This window comes from Thermobia domestica, chromosome 3 (assembly GCF_964235325.1).
Source record: "Thermobia domestica chromosome 3, izTheDome1.hap1.1, whole genome shotgun sequence".
Classification (NCBI taxonomy): Eukaryota; Metazoa; Arthropoda; class Insecta; order Zygentoma; family Lepismatidae; genus Thermobia; species Thermobia domestica.
The window spans coordinates 44500133-44517427 of record NC_137456.1 but is presented as its reverse complement, the minus strand read 5'-3'; the positions used below and the strand labels follow the sequence as shown (position 1 = coordinate 44517427).

The following is a 17295-nucleotide window of genomic DNA, read 5'->3' as shown; positions in this document are numbered from 1 at the left end:
ATTCTTGGCCTAAGTGATGAAAGAGTGTGTGACCTTGCCCAAGCCAACACTGCGATGACCTTGGCAGATACTTCCTTGCGTTATTCTTCACCAATTAACGAATAAAATGGTATCTTAATTCATCTATTATTGCATGATAAAGTGCTAATTTTAAGTACCGCATCTGAATCGCATGCGACCTTTCTATAACGCGTACGTTTCTTAGCCACAATGTGTCCTCACTTAAATATGAAAAATAAAGGAAAAGAAGAAATGAGACTTCAATTGACAATATGGGATGTTTCCTTTTTGAATTCAATTAGCCCTATCATATTAAGTGTTCTTATAAATAGAAATCAAAAGTTTTATTGTGGACAGTATAGCCAGATCTGGTGTAGTAGTAGTTGTCGCAGGGTTGTGGGAGTCACCAGAAATTTTCTGAAGGATAAAATAATTTGTCCCGATTCGTAACTTGTGTTCCTATTTATAATTTCCAGTTTGCAAAAGTAATCTTCGAGGAGTGGTCCGTTTACCCTTTCCAATGCCCTTAGTACCCAGAACAAAGCTCATAAATGAAATATTAAACGAGCAGAAACATTGAACCGTATAATTTTCCTAAACAATTATTAAAGTTCCATTCTCAAAGAATTAACGATCATGCCACATCCAACGTGGACACTGTTTGCTAAAATTTCTAGCCTATAGAAGTAGGTAAAATCTGTAGAATCTTTTTCTTCCTAGCAGTCAGCTGCTCGCTACAGTCCTGCATTGCTGTATTAAGAAATGTTTATTATATTGCTGCAATTTTACGGTTAAGTAGGTCTACGACTTTCTGCTTTGTGTTTATGAGCGTAGTGCACATGAAGTTAACAAAGAAAGTGCTGAATAGTTGCTGTATAGGTGGCGTGAGAATTCTTAATTGTGCTGACATATCTTTTTTCATGGTCGGTATTTGAGTCGAGGAACTTGTCTCTACAGGGAGGTTAAGAAGTAAAGGTTACGGATTTTAGTGAATAAAAAGAAAACTTAGAAACAATTACAACAGATCGTTTTGGAACCTTGATAACTCTCTCATGATTAGAGTTTTCTGTATCGTGTATGAGTCTGGGTTCGTTTCCCGTTGGGAGCAGTCGTTCTTTCTAAAAAAAAAGTTCCGGGAGGGCACTCTTAATATTCTAGAGGGCACTGCTGGTAATATTCTATTTATTATATTATAGATGTATTATTTTGGTGTCCTCCGGGGGACACTCTCAGAGCTCCTGGGGGCAGTGCCCCCCCCATAAAAAAAAGTCTGGAAGAAACACTGGTTGAGAGTGCATGTCCATATCACACGTTTAACTATATTTTCACGTTTCTTTAGACTTAGTGTTGGGAAAAGAACTAAATTTCAACACAAAGATCTTTGGTATGAACAAATTGTAGGGTTTAATAAATAATGGATGTCTATAGTCATTGTAAAAAAATATTTCGTTCAGCAATATCTTTTGTATGATAGTACATATACACAAATTTTCTGCGTTATAACTATATTGTTTTCTTTTGTCCGATGGCCTGAAGATTTCTGCTGGGAGATTTTCCTGCTGCAAAATAAGAGTACTTTAAACGGAACTGGTCTTGGATAACTGTCCATCGGTTTCCCTTCGAGAGTCGCACAGGATGTATTTAGTACAAAAGAGAATTAGTTTTAAATTAGTCACTTCGGAAGTGAATGCTTAGTCAATCAACCGCAAAGAGGATGATGAATCATCATCCAGACAGTTCTTGCGCTACAAATTTCTTTTGAGTTTAACCAATTTAATAGTTTTTTTTTTTTTTTTTTGCTAAGCTGTAGGGTCCATGATAAATGTAATTGCAAACTGGCATGTAATTTGATGAGCTACTTTCTATCTTTGGAAGTAATTTAGCTCCTTTTTATTGTTTTGTGTACAAAATGAAACTCAATATTTGACTAGATACTATTCACAAATTTGTTAAAAATATTTAGTAAATGATGATCGTTTACCTCATAATTTTTGTTGCATGTTTGTTTTAGCTCTAGTCATGTTCGCGTATAAATCTAAACATGTAATTACACAAACGAGTAATTTATTTTTGTAAACATAACCTAATTAAGAAGGTGTGAAATTATTATTACTTTTGTAGTGTGCAAGCAAGTGTATAAATGTTACATAATCTATAACGGTCTGTTTTCTAAACCTTGTAAATCACACCACTGTAAGCTATTAACGAAATTACAAGTTAGCTACTATTATTACAGTGAAACATAATTCAAGAAAAAGTATTGTGTAGATTTTTCCTCTATCTTAATTAAAGGTTAATTTTGCGTTCTCGAATAACATGGATAAACAACACAACGGACAAACAAACTTAAGATATATAATCTGTACAAAGACTAATGTCACGTATCGTATTATGTTTGCGTGTTTACATGTTTTGTTTAATACATTAATATTGCTATTGGTGAAAATTTCTACAATCTTGAGATCAAAAGCTTGTAGTATTTAGGTTCTGTGGACCTCATTCTATAACATTTTCAGGCGACGCAACGCAAAAATAGCGTTGTACTTCCCGAAGTAGACATAATAATTATCATATCACTTCTTACAATAATTAGATAATAAACTAATCGTTTAGCAAAGCAAACTGATTTGTATTATAAACTGTTAGAAGCGTGGCCGCCCGCAGCAGAGGACAGCTGACCCCTTGGATTTTCGATGGGTGTTCAATTCTTGGAATTAAATATCAAAACATACTGATTTGCACCACATACTATAGTGCTTAATGTATTTACTGTATATTAAATACTGTAGTACTTTAGTTTATTTACTGTAGTTAATAAGGATGTGTGGTTAAATAATTATTTTTGTGTGATGTGTTATGCGTATTCGTGACTGCTTGTGTATCAGTTTTATGCCCTCCCCTGGAAAGAAAATCCTGTCCGTGGTTACACAATATTAGTTTTATAATTCAAATGGTTTGCTTTGTTCAACGATTATTTATAATCTAATTATAAGCAAAACTGGTATAATGGAAAATACGTACTTCTTGCAGTATTCGCGATCATTACGAAATGAGGTTCCATATTTGTGGAAGTCTATTTGTTACGCGAATTAAAGTATGAGATATATGTACTCGTATAATAACTATTACGTGATAAGATTCGAAATTCATTATTTGAAAACAAAACTTTATCCTGTCTCATCACAGAACCATTAAGTGTTCATTACCACATCTTCAAAATGTTCATGTAATGCGGAGAAAGGAGATACGTATTAGAAGCTTTATGCAACGTTAAGCGATAATTATTTTCAATACGCTGTTGTTTTGTTTTCTTATAATGAGAACTCTTAATTAATAATACTTATGTTCTGTCGGATCTACTTTCGTTAACTTAAAATAACATTTCTTCTGTAATATATGTAATACTTTTTGTGTACATGAAATGAAGACAGTGCTTTTGGCAATATGAAACTTTCATTTTGAGTTTGTTGAACTCTGTTTTGTGATATAATTACCAAAACAGATATATTGCTTGATTTTTGCTTACACAGCATACTTAAAAGAAAACGACACTGTTCCTAGGCTAGAAAGTTTGGTCATATACAATAATATTATGGATTCCATAATTGAAGCAGAAGCATCATGGAAGACAGGTCAAGTCGTTGGTTCTTGTAAACTTAGGTTTTTCTAATTTTTTTTTTTCACTAACTTAGTGGCAATTTGGAGATATTTTGGTGCACTCTTACTATATGGATCTACAGACTGTAAAATGTACGGAAAAAATTGGGGAAGTCTTTAATTTGGCCATTTTATGTCGAGAACAGAACCCAACGAACCCCTGTGGGGCTTCTAACTAGTGGTGGACACAAAAACCGGTTTTTCGGTTTTTGAAAATGTTCGGTTTTTAGAAAACCGAAACCGGTTTCGGTAAATAAAAAAAACCGAACCGGTTTTTGGAGAAAACTGAAACCGGTTTTGGAGAAAACCGAAATGTCGGTTTTTCGGGTTTCGGTTTTTATAAAAATCGGTTTTGCCCATCCCTACTTCTAACCCGTTCCTACTACTACTGCTCCTCCTCCTACTACTACTACTACTACTACTACTACTTGTACTATGTATCCGTATAGTAAAACTACACGGATATAATTTTATTATATACCATGAAATTGTGTAAACATACTCATATACGATCAAATGAAGCTCGTGCTCTGTTTTCTTGGTGTTAGGTTTGATGCCTGATAAACAGCCCAGCGTGAATTAATTTGAATTAAGAGTAATGGATTTCGATGTAGCAAGGCGGGAGTATTCGAATTCTGTACGCTAACCACATAATGTTATGCAATTTGAATCTCTGATAGTCTCTGACCGATCATGACTTTTGAGCGTATGCTACCATGAAGTTTAACTTTAGACTAATTTATATTTATAAATAGAAATAGAAATTGCTATTAGGAAATTGTAGAAATACAGATCTCCAGGTAGACGAAACTCCTGCTGTTACCGTTAGCTGGAAGAGAAAAGCTTGGAACAAGATACACACTCATTCTCCTTACCTGGAACAAGGAGGAGTTGCTACAAGACTGAATGAATCATTATCTCACAAGGGACCTTTTTTTTTTTTTTTTTTTTGGGTGACAATTCGATTTCTGAAAATGTTTGCTATCATTGGATGCAGTACCCAAAGAAACCGAGAAAAACAAGTTTTTAGCGGCAGACCGGAAATAGGACCGGAGATAAAGGGGTCCAAAGTTTGAATACAGGACGCAGAAAGTGCATATAAACATCATGTAATTTTGAAACGAGTGGAGGAATTGAGATCAAATTTGAGGTATGAGTATCGAGTGTGAAGCTCTTCGGAATAGGTGTATGACGCATCATGTTGGCCATATTAAAAGTCGCCATATTGGAGTTATCGAAAATAAAGAAACGGGAAGGATATAATATGGCATATCAATTGAGGCTAGCATGTTCTCAGAAATGAAGAGTCCGAAAGCACAAATAATTAATTTGGCTGGCATCTGGACTCTTGACAGAGATGTCAGAGAAGGGATTTGCCGCAATTTCAGTTTCCTGTTCCATATGGCTTTAGAATTCCAGCGTTGTTTTCGACATTTGGATGGATGCCTTGCCTATGGTAAATTTAACTTGGTTTACGCTTTGTCCGTACAACGCTGGAATTTCATGCTGGTACATTTCAGTCAAAATATGAGTGGTAGAACACACCATTGATTTTGACGTTTTTACTCCACCTTTCGGAGAGACAGTTTGCCCCTATACGAAAAACTGGCAACACTCATGAACCCTTTTGGGAAACTGTGCACTGGTAGAAGAAAGTAGTTTGGCCTTTGGCATTAACCGGTCTGTATGCAATGAGGTAAATGCACACTTCATGAAAGGTAACAGCAAACTTCAACCTATCACCCGCGAGATGACGTTAATACAGCCTCCTGGAGTTCCTTTTCCGCTCAGCCACATAACACGGTTTCAGGTCATGCACACTGCTCTTGCCTCTCAGATTTACTCACGCACAGGCGGTTCAGTTCCACGTTGATTTCGGCTCAATACATATGAACCAACTTCTGTACTGTTAGCAAGATTGATCCCATATGCAGATGAAATTATTGGAGATTATTAGTACAGCTAGGGCGAAATTGATCAACCATTCGTCAAATACTCGAAAAGAAATGGTTATATGATACTTCAGTACATCAATTATGTATTGATTTCAGAAAGGCCTATAATTCTGTTAGGAGGGAAACGCATAACATTCTTACCGAATTTGGAATTCCGAAAAAGGTAGTTAGGTTAATTAAGATGTGATTAAATGAATCCCAAAGTCCGAGTAGGAAAATTTCGATTGCTATGCAGTTTTGTTGTATAATGAGTTATAAGAAGCAGATAGCAACCAGGACCTAGAGCTGAATGGCACCATGGCTTATGCTATTACGAAAATCTGATAGGGTATATGAGGACAATAGAAAAAATGCAGAAGTTCTATTAAATGCCTACAGGAACATGGGTTTAAAAGTAAATGAAGGGAAAACTAAGTTCATCGTAGTTCACCGTGACCATAATAAGTTATGGTCAATTATGGATACGTTAAAATATCAAATAATATTTCCGACAAAGTGGATACTTTCAAATATTAGTGGATACTAGGATCAACATGAACAGGCCACAAACCATATCCGCAAAGAAATTAAATATCGACTGACTGAAAACAGGGAATTTGTGTTATTATTCAGTTCAGTTCTTAAATTTACAATTTCATTTATTACTATCTACCGTTGAAGTTCTTTTTTTTTTTTTTTTTAAAAAAAATAATCTATCAGTTCTCTATATCAATTACTCGTGAATTCAAATACTTACGTAATCATACTTTTAGCAGAAGTATATGATATGATGCTTGATGTATGGCATTTTAAATTCTATTTTTCTTAATTTCATTTCCTGGGATATTATCACATATAGAAAGATATTTAAATTTTAGAAGGACTTTGATCTATTTGGCTTCAAAATTGATATATGTTACAAATTTCTAGTTATTTTACGTACCACAATTATTTCCTTAGCCTGATGAAAGTTTATATATAAATAAATCAAATCTAACCTTTAGTGTTGAAATTTAATAAGATATAACACCAGTTACAATTAAGATTATCTTATTCCCAGTATGAATCATTCTAATTAAGGAGAAATTGTCACCAATCTATATACGTGTATTTTCTGGTGTCCTGGAACATATAGAAACATCCTCTCTGTTTTAAATAATGGAGATAATGACTGTAGATCACAATAATTGGCTCTTTTCCAGCCTCTCTCATTGTTAATAGCAAAATCAGTAGACTTATCACCACCCAAGGACAGAACAATTAAGTTCACTGCATCTGCTCCGATAAATGCTAAGCATTCTTTAAATGTGCTAATTCTAGTTTCTTTTTTAAAGCAGAAAGAGCAGAAATGTGCATCCTGTAGACACTCATGTATTCATATCTATCAGGAGTATTTGACTGGATAGTTTTACGTTAGTTTCCTTGATTTTCTTAAGGTTTAGTGTTGTAAGACTTCAATTGTTAAAAAATAAATTAAAGCAATATGTTATTTTTAAGATTGGGTTGTCAATCTAATATAATAACTTATACTACATAATATGGAAGTGATTTTTAATTGCCTTTCCCCCCGCTGATGTAGAATGAATCACAATCAACTGGACAAACGAGAGAAACTGTGTTACATGAGAATCCATGGTCTATATAAGAAATTAAATAATAATAATAATAATAATAATAATAATAATAATAATAATAATAATAATAATAATAATAATAATAATATAAAACTAGCCCAAAGAAGGAAAAAATAAACATATGGTACTTGTCCACTATAAGATCCATATAACGAGGCCTGGATTGAAATTCACATCGTGCATTTAGTAACATAACCACAATGGTTTGTGAATGACGGAAAGTCACAATTTTTACTGTGTGTTTGCTGACTGTCCGTGATTATTATTTTTTCTTTGTTGCATCAAACGAATGTTGGGATGGCATTGATTTGAAACTAAATTCGCTTTCTTCCGTTTTCGTTGTTTTAAGATAATACAAGTTATTAAACGTATAATATTAGAGACAGATTCCATAATTCTAATTAAAAATCAAACAAAAATATATATTTTTTGGCTATTGTAGTCTTCAGTACTTCATTGTACCTAGATACTATTAACAGATAGAATAGATTTCATATTATCAAACCATTTAATATTCCTTTAAAGAAACAAACCTTCTCCGGTCGATCCATCATGCGGTAACTACAGTATGTCTACCGGATACGTATATATATCACTACTTAATATTTTTTATTGATATCAAGAAATTACAAACATTCACTCCAATTACTATTCCCAAGAATAGTATAAGAATAAGAATACGAACAAAAAACATACACATATAGTAATATTAATATAAAAGCGTACATTAGAGTAACATAATAATATACATTGAGTAAAACATTACTGAAATATATAATCAAATTATAATTATACACCCATGCACAGACATAAGTAAAACAAGAGAAGTAGGAACCGTTATAGAATAATAATAATAATAATAATAATAATAATAATAATAATAATAATAATAATAATAATTTCTATTCTTTTTTTATTTCAGAGTACGTATTTTGTCTTCAACTTTGAACAAAAATGCCTGCCAGGTTTCCAGATATTGAGGTTCAACCTCCTCCATCTTCTTTGTCACATCCCTCAGAGTCCATGTCACAGATTAACTTATTGCCTCAGTGGAGTAAAGATGACGAAGTGGTGATCAGTGGTATCTCATGTCGCCTTCCAGAGAGCGAGAACATTGAAGAATTTAAGGAGAAATTGTTTGCTGGTGTTGATCTAGTCACAGACGATGAGAGACGGTGGCCATCTGGTAAGTAGTCTGTGCTTTCTCTTCTTATTCGAGAATTTAGGAGATTAAAAACTTCTTAACTTAATTAAGTTAGGAAATTTGAATGCGTAATTTAGATCAATTTTATAATAATCTTTATTGTAAGCATTCTTTTAAATAATGTTAAGTCATTACTTACATAGACAGGTACATTGGGTTAATCTCATATCGTGTATCCTGTCTATAGAGAATGAATCTCATATCGGGTATCCTGTCTATAGAGAATGAAAGGAAAGGAATGTAGGAGCAAGGGCACAGATTCCGGGGGGGGGGGGGCAAAGCTCATGTGAGCCCCCATTGTATTTGTGAATATACAATATTTGGCATAATTTGAATGCAATTTGTCTTAAAATCCTCATAAGTGTCCTCTGCATCGGAATCCCCCTCCCCCAAATTTACAGAGAAATCGGCGCCCTTGTGTAGGAGTATGTAAATGAGTATGCTCAGGGAGAATTTGAGCCGATAGAAGAATTCAACGAATTTAAAGTATAAACCCAAATATTATTAATGTGATTATGAAATAAATTTCTTTTATTCTAACCCACTAGAAAAAATAATAAAGAAAAACGTGAATGTTATCTTGAATCTCGTAAAAATTTACTAAAAATAAATATAGAATTCATGATTTGTACGATTCTCTTGATCAACCAGTTACGATAGTTTCCAACTGACCAACAGTTAGTACTTTTTTGTCTGTTATCAGAATTATTTGTAGTTAATTAACTTTATATTGGAGAGAATAAATAATCTAAAAATTTAAATTTGTGACATTAAGCCTAAAGACAAAATTGAGCTCAGTTATTTATAAAACAAAATTATTATATTATTAGTTCTAGAACATTAAAATTAACAAACTATTATGTCATTCGTTCTGGAATTTTAAAATTAACAAGCTATTATATTATTAGTTCTAGAATATAAAAGGATTCCATAGATAAGGATCTCTAAACTGTCAATTGGGTTTATTAACAATTGTCTCAACGTTTTATTTGCATTCTACTATACAAAACAAACGTATAATAGAAGATTTTAAAATTACTCCCCTGATAAAAAATTTTAATTTTTCTTCAAATCAGTGATAATTTTAAACTTCTTGAGTTTTACTGTTCTCTTTAGCACGATTATTTTCATGTTTTGTCACTTGGGTAAAAAATAAAATTTTATACAAAAAGATAGTGAGAAATTTAGTTCAAACTTATAAGAAGTATAATAAGACTATTGTTAAAAGAAGTATAATATATAAATAGTTGTACTTTTTCTTTAAAAAAATGAAATTGTGCGTTATCAGTTAATAAATTTCTTCCTTAGGCCTTCATGGTTTACCAACAAGAACAGGGAAACTGAAAGATTTGACAAAGTTTGATGCCACATTTTTCGGTGTGCATGCCAAACAAGCACACGTAATGGATCCTCAGCTGAGGATGTTACTCGAACTTACTCATGAAGCAATAGTGGATGCAGGTATTATTTTACTTTCAATTTTTTTATTTAATCCTACCTTGTATCTGAATATAGTTTTTTTCCTACCTCTGCACTAACTCTCGTACTTATCCTGACAAACGAAAGAAAAGTTAACTAAATTTTTGAGAATATTTCAGAAAATCCTGACAAACGAAAGAAAAGTTAACTGAATTTTTGAGAATATTTCAGAAAGTGTCAGAGTTTATCAATGGCTACTTAGATTTTATCTACTTAAAAATTAGAATTGTGGAATATCATAATTTGAAACTTACAAGTTTCTAATGTTGAGTTTAATTGATTTTGAGAAGCTTTTCGGATAACTTTTGAAAATATTAAACTTATAAACAGTCACAGTGATATAGGAATCAGCTAGATAAATAATTTTGTTGATCTTGAAAGAGGCATTGCATTTAAATTAAACTAGAATAAGATAAAATCTTATCTTAATTTCTTTTTAAAGAACATTTAAAACTATTGGTCAATTTATTTTGGACACATCGCTATTTTTATCATTAGGACAAAGTCAAATACAAGTTTAAAAGTGTGCAAGTAAAATTTTAATATGTGAAACAGGAACGCAATGGAATAACTAGAAATGCAGTAATTTTATTTTCATTTTTCTTAATACCGGTTTCTACACTTGATTTCATGAAGAAATCGTGAATTGCTTGAAAAATATGCAAATCTGACGTTAGTTGCTTCAAATATGTAGATTTTGCGTTTATTTTAATAACACAGTATCTCAATAAATAAATAAATACAATATAGCCTACTTATGAGTTTTATTCATTTATTTTTGATGGTTGTAGGTATAATGCAAGTGTTGAATTTACTTAACTTCTTGGCAGGACCCATTTGCTAATGAAAAACTTTCTGAAAAAAATTAAATATTAAGTCATAACATTTTATGAATATTAACGTTTGTATAACTTTAATATTAATTTTTAATATTCATTTTACTTTTTCAAATAGAAACTGTGAATATTTGATGCGAAACTTGTTAAATATCTTGACATAGCATTTCATTGAATACTTCTGCTTGTTTGTAGGTGTGAATCCAGTGTCAGTGCGAGGTTCTAGAACGGGAGTATTTATTGGTGTGTCTGCAAGTGAGTCTGATGATTATTTCACCGGAGACCCTGATAGAGTTAATGGTTATGGTCTCACAGGATGCTGTCGGGCTATGTTTCCTAATCGTATCTCATACACATTTGACTTCAGTGGTAAGAGATTTGGACTGTTAACAAAATAATTAAATTCTAAATGTCTGATAATTTTACATGGTATTCCATATATGGGATATTATTTAATTAGAAAAGTTACTGTAATTGTTTCTATAAGGTGTTTGCATATATATATTCTGAAATTGTTCTTATTGTAACTAATTATTTTTAAACATACAATATCTGAATCTTTTAACACAAAATTATATTGTGTCGTGGGTTTTCACGGGATAGTTACGTTCTTTCCCACAGTCTTATTCTACCTTTTATTGTTTTATGATCATTCATTTTTCGTTAATCCGTCTTCAGTCTAAATGGTATCCATGGTACCTGTTAAGCTAAAGATTTAATTTTTCTAACTCAAGATTAACTGTAACAAAATGTGAAAGTCAGTAACTAATTGGTGTTGGAACCTGTTTTGAAAATCAGTAGTCCATTTCTAAGGTAAATGATTTAAAATTTGTGTTCTTTATGTATATTTTTTAGGTCCGAGCTACGCAATAGATACAGCATGTTCTTCTAGTATGTTCGCACTGCAACAGGCAGTTGCTGCAATGAGAAGTGGACAGTGTGACGCTGCAATTGTGGGAGGAGTAAATTTACTCCTGAAACCGACATGCTCTCTCCAGTTCCACAGACTTGGAATGCTTAGTCCTGATGGCATGTGTAAAGCATTTGATTCCTCAGGTAAGAATATTGTAGACTAAATTGATTTTGCGTAATTCATTAAATGTTTGGTTGTGGTTATCGGTTATCAAAAAGTTTTCCGTATTGATTTCTTTTTTCTGTAATATTCGGAAAAATGAGAAAGTGCTCTCTTCCATTCCCCCTCCTTTGTGAAAAGTTTCAAGTAGTATGTATATCACTGTTAGGAAAAGACGAACAATGGTAGATACAACTTGTTACTTAACAATGGAATTTGCTGCATATACAGTACATAAATAACTGTTATTGTTGACACTGAATGACATACGTTTTAGCACCACAAAGGTACGTTTTTCTTTTATTTTCTCCAAAACTACACAGAATAGTTTACCATCAAACATATTAACGTGTTCAGTTCGATGTGATCTATCAGACTTATATGTGTCTTAATTTTGACAATATCGTAGTTAAATTAAGATTTAACAGCTAATAATAACTTCAGGCTGTATCTCATTAACCATACTATGTACTATTGTCTTGCTGGTGTCATACAAGGATAAGTCATAAATCTTGGAATATTTTCACAACCAAACAGCAGGTACGTGCAAGGGCGCCCATATTGTGGTTTCCAAGGGAGGGGGGGCAAATATAAGCGAGGTTTCAAATATAGTTTCAAATTTTGCTATAACTAATGTAAAAATTCTATTGGGCTTTCGATATTCCCAAGTACGATTTTCTCGTAGGGGGCAAGCGCCCCACCTTGGCCCCCCTCTGATGGGCGCCCTTGGGTACGTGTATAAATCGTGATCTACCATTAATAGTCAAACTGGTCCAAGATGTAGTGTGGCAAGGGAACTATTTAACACGGAGGTCGCCACTCCGTCAGACTCTTCTTCAGCTTTTAGTGGCAGTGACGATAAGTGCTCAACAACATCTGAAACGATCTGTTACTGCACGAGTTCGAACGTTACAGCAACCCAAAACATTTGTCATGCGAAAGAGGAAGGTTCAGTGAATCACAGCACATCAACTCGTTGGTTCCAGAAATTTCGTGCAGGTTGTAAAAGTGTCGAAGATCCACCCGGCAAGGTCCGGCCGCCCCAGGATAACAGATTTCGAATTAATATCTGTACAAGATGCATTGAGGAAAATCCATCCACCAGCACTTGACGATTTTCAAGCCAACTCAGTATGTATCATCTTCAACTCGGGAAAACCACCAACTGCCACATTGTGCCACATGAGTTTGACCATAGCTCAATCCCAGAGGAGAGTGAATGTATGTTTACAATTGCTGCGTGCAAAATGTGTGATGTACGTTTCCTGAAAGAAATTGTCACATATGACGAAAAGTGGGTGTTTTTAAGAAATTCGAATATGCGAAAACAGTGGTTGAGGAAGGGCCAACTTCAAGGACCGGTCGTGAAACAGGACCGTTTGACCATAGTCATGCTCTGTGTGGTGTGAGACTACGAATGCGTAACTCAATTCGAGTTCGTTCCTACCTGTCGTACGTCGGTGCTCTTTATTCCCAACAGTTGGAGCTGATGTATCCTGCACTACGCCCAAAATATCCTGCGTTGGTAAACCGAAAGCGCGCCCTGCAGCAACAGAATAACGCAAAATTGTACTCTGCTCGCAAAACACAACGAAAAATTCAGGAACTTAATGACAATGCTCAGCATGTAGTCCTGATCTTGTGCCTTGGAATTACTATTTCATTCCATGACACAGTTCCTGAAATCAGAATGCTTCATTAACCAACAGGTGGCAGTAGCATTGAGTGGCTTCTTTGTCTCTAAAGAGAAAACTTTTTTTTTATCGACATGGAATCGAGGAACTGACAGGAAGGTGTCTACAGACAGACCAGCACGAGGGGGCCATGCTTTGAATGTTAACCCGCTTCCATTGTACTATAATAAATACAGCTAGTTGTGTACCAGAATATTGCAATATTTATGATTCGTCCTTGTAATAAAAAGCTTAATGAAGATGTACAGTATTTCTGTATCGACTTCACCTTAATAATTGACATGGCTCTCGTACAGTTTCAATTTTTAGATTTACAAAGGAACTGTTTTTTCTTCTTCTTTTCTCGAAAACTACGCATGAGGCTTTACACTTGTGTATTATTTTTTGTTCAACTCTGTATGATATATCGATTGCTGTATGTCTTATCTTGGAACTTGTTTTTTTTCCACTCAGCACGAATAATATTTTAAAATTTGACAGCGAGTATTATCCATTTCATGAATATTAGGCAAAGGTTTTAAAGCCAATCATGGAAGTAAAAGTAATTTTCGTTTAAATGATAAGTGTACGGAGTGTAATTAATCTCCGTAAAACAAAGATGCAAACTAATTAGATTTAATCCAATGATTTCTACTTCTGATCGTGGAGATGAAACAGACAATAAAGTTGGGAATTAGTTCTTGTCAACTTAGAAATTACTGCAATTAAGACCTCAATGAATAGTCGCAAATATATTCTGAGTAAGACTTATTGTAATTTTATTTATTATTTTTTTTCAGGGAATGGTTATGTAAGAAGCGAAGCAGCGGTAGTTATTTATTTACAAAAGTCTAGTCAAGCGAAGCGAGTATATGCCACAGTGCTTCACGCGAAAACGAATACAGATGGTAACAAAGTACAAGGGATCACCTTCCCATCAGGTGAAATGCAGAAGAAACTCATTCGAGAAGTTTACGACGAGGCAGGGATTAATCCAGCTGATGTGGCCTACGTTGAAGCCCATGGTACCGGAACTAAAGTAAGTGGGATTTTTTTTTAAATTTATGACATGTTGAAACATCGTCACGAATTCCCAATTCCAGTATTCTGCAGAACCTGAAGCAATGGTATCCTTTAGGGTTCGTAGAGAGGTTAAAATTCTCCATTTTTAGGTTCAGTACTTACGAGGAAAAAAATCTATACTATTCTTAAGAAACTCATGTCTCATACTTCTTCTCTTTTCCAGCTTTTAAAGAAACAATTAACGTTTCTGTAGATTATTTTCTAGATTTTGGATACTCAAAATTATTTTCCGAAACCAGAAATTTCCCGAACCAAACTAAAAGTTAATGTTGAGAGTTTCGCAGAGGCAGAATGGGATTTAGTTTAATGAACAATTTACAGAAGGAATTCTCTTCTAGTTGAAAAAAATATCTCACTTCATGACAGTTAACATCCATTTGTTCAATCATGGTATTTAATAATATTCTTGAAAAAAATTTTTTTAAAGAATTCTGAGATGAGAAGAGAACTTCGTATATGCCAGCAAATATGGTAGTTAAACAATTCCTGCTTAAATCATTGTTTTTATTCTGTAGAGAACTAAAGTAAAAAATATAAAAATGTAAATAATGTAAAAAAAAATGCAAAAAATTAACTTATAAGCAATTTACCGTCCCGTGCAATAACATCCATTTGCCATACTTAAAAAATACATCTTAAAAACCATGATTTTAAATATACACCATCATAGTTTTAATAGCGTTAATGGAAATATATAATTCACTTAATAATTACCTATTAATGAGAAGACTTATAGCATCTATGAGAACGTATAGAATTACAGTATGCTAGTCAAGAATAGGTTTGAACTGCACACGTTTATTTTAAATAATATATGTTTAATGCATTTCAATTTTCTACTATTTTATGCCAGATTTTTGCTGCCTCGCGCAATTACACATGTTGCACATACGATAGAGACGACCCTGCTTATAAGATACTTAGTAATTTGTACATATGTACTTGTATAGATGTTAGTACGAGGCTATATATGTGACGTATTCAAAGTGTATGTGAAGTACAAATAATTGTGCTAAAAACTATGAAAAATTAAATTCAAATGCTAATAAACAAATATTAAGTAGAAAACACGTCAATGTAAGTTATATATTTTTAAATTTAGAGGAGTTCCAATATATATATGAACTATTTTGTCTTTTACAGGTTGGAGATCCACAAGAGGTGAATTCCATCGCAGATGTATTTTGTAAAGATCGTTCGACTCCCCTGTTGATAGGATCTGTAAAGTCAAACATGGGACATTCAGAACCTGCCTCTGGCTTGTGTTCAATAGCTAAAATTCTCATTGCCATGGAATCTGGAGTTATTCCACAAAATCTCCACTTCAAATCACCAAATACAGATATCCCAGCATTATTAGACGGCAGATTAAAGGTAAACTTCCCAGTTTTTTTTTTCTTTCTTATTATTGGTGGTGCTTTGATTGTAAATATTTATTTTTATCTTTTTAAGTAGGAAAGTAAAGTTCAAAATTATGGTGTTTCCGATGAAACCGTCTCATACAAAGTGCAATCTTGTACAAAAAATCTTGACCACTCACCTGTTTTAAAAAGGCCATATTCAGGCAACCATTCGTAAGAAATTTGGCTCTAGATACAGATCTTAATTTTAAAAAAAATGTTTGGTTTAATTCCAACTACAGACAATAATAGGGGACTTTTCAAAGAGTTAGGAGATGGCCAGGTTTTATGAACAAGACTGTACCGATACATAAAAATATTTAAACATGTACGTATGTGTATGTGTATATAATTTCATATATTTTGTACTAGTTTTGTTAAACATAGTTTTAATAGACTAAAAAATGAAGCAGCATTTCAAGACAAAATTATTTAGGCCTAAATGACCTGAATAAGGGAACTCGATAAAATTACTCAGACTGAATAGTACTCATAGAAAAGTTTTCAAGTTAGTCTCTAGAAAGTTGCTCCTTCAAATTTTTAAAGAATTTTAGTTTAAAACTGTTTTATAGTATATGTTATTAGTTAATTACTTTTTAATGTGTCTACAGGTTGTATCTGAGAACATGCCGTGGAATGGTGGTTTAGTTGCAGTGAATTCCTTTGGGTTTGGCGGAGCAAATGCCCACATTGTTTTGAGATCAAATCCTAAACCAAAGACACCTTCCATTCAAATTGGCATTCCACGATTAGTTACTGTTTCCGGAAGAACAGAGGAGGCCGTTGCTTCACTCATTCGAAAGGTAAAGTTCAATTTAACTAATTGACTCTGTGGTAGGTCCATGATTTATAATTCCCATCCCATATTAAGAATAATCTTTATCTTCTACAAACTTTTTTAACTCAGTCATGTTTCCTAAACTTTGCAATTAGAATTCTATATTCGAAGCGTATTCCGTATATGATCGATATAAGTTATCCAGCCCACTTATCAAAAATGCAATGTTATGTGATTTTCCCCCCCTGCCATTCAATTCCATTTTCATTAGCAGGACGTTGTAAGCTTCTGTTGCCAGTCGTTATAAATTATAATATGATTTAATAGATTGTGTTTTTTTCAAGTCCTGACACAATATTCATATCATACTGTGGTATCATTAGGGTTTCTTCCAGAAAATTTTGTTTGCTGACAGATCAGTGTGACGAAGGCTGCACTGGGACATTATTTTTCTAACGATGTGTCCTGGCCAGGAGATACATGTAATCACACTTCAAAATTTATCTTAGCTTCAAGGGAGGGGAAGGAGGAGGAATATGCCTGGA

At 33.4% G+C, this 17295-nt stretch overlaps 1 protein-coding gene across 1 annotated transcript in view; it reads left to right on the top strand.

The window, feature by feature from the left end:
- Window positions 1-17295, top strand: part of FASN1 (Fatty acid synthase 1) — a 72680-nt gene that overhangs the window by 13332 nt on the left and 42053 nt on the right. Inside the window, exons 2-8 of the mRNA XM_081750726.1 lie at window positions 8148-8411; window positions 9738-9890; window positions 10940-11113; window positions 11600-11800; window positions 14290-14528; window positions 15716-15946; window positions 16584-16775. Coding sequence (XP_081606852.1) covers window positions 8180-8411; window positions 9738-9890; window positions 10940-11113; window positions 11600-11800; window positions 14290-14528; window positions 15716-15946; window positions 16584-16775 — 1422 coding nt within the window. The 5' untranslated portion in view covers window positions 8148-8179. The remainder of the gene's footprint in view (window positions 1-8147; window positions 8412-9737; window positions 9891-10939; window positions 11114-11599; window positions 11801-14289; window positions 14529-15715; window positions 15947-16583; window positions 16776-17295) is intronic.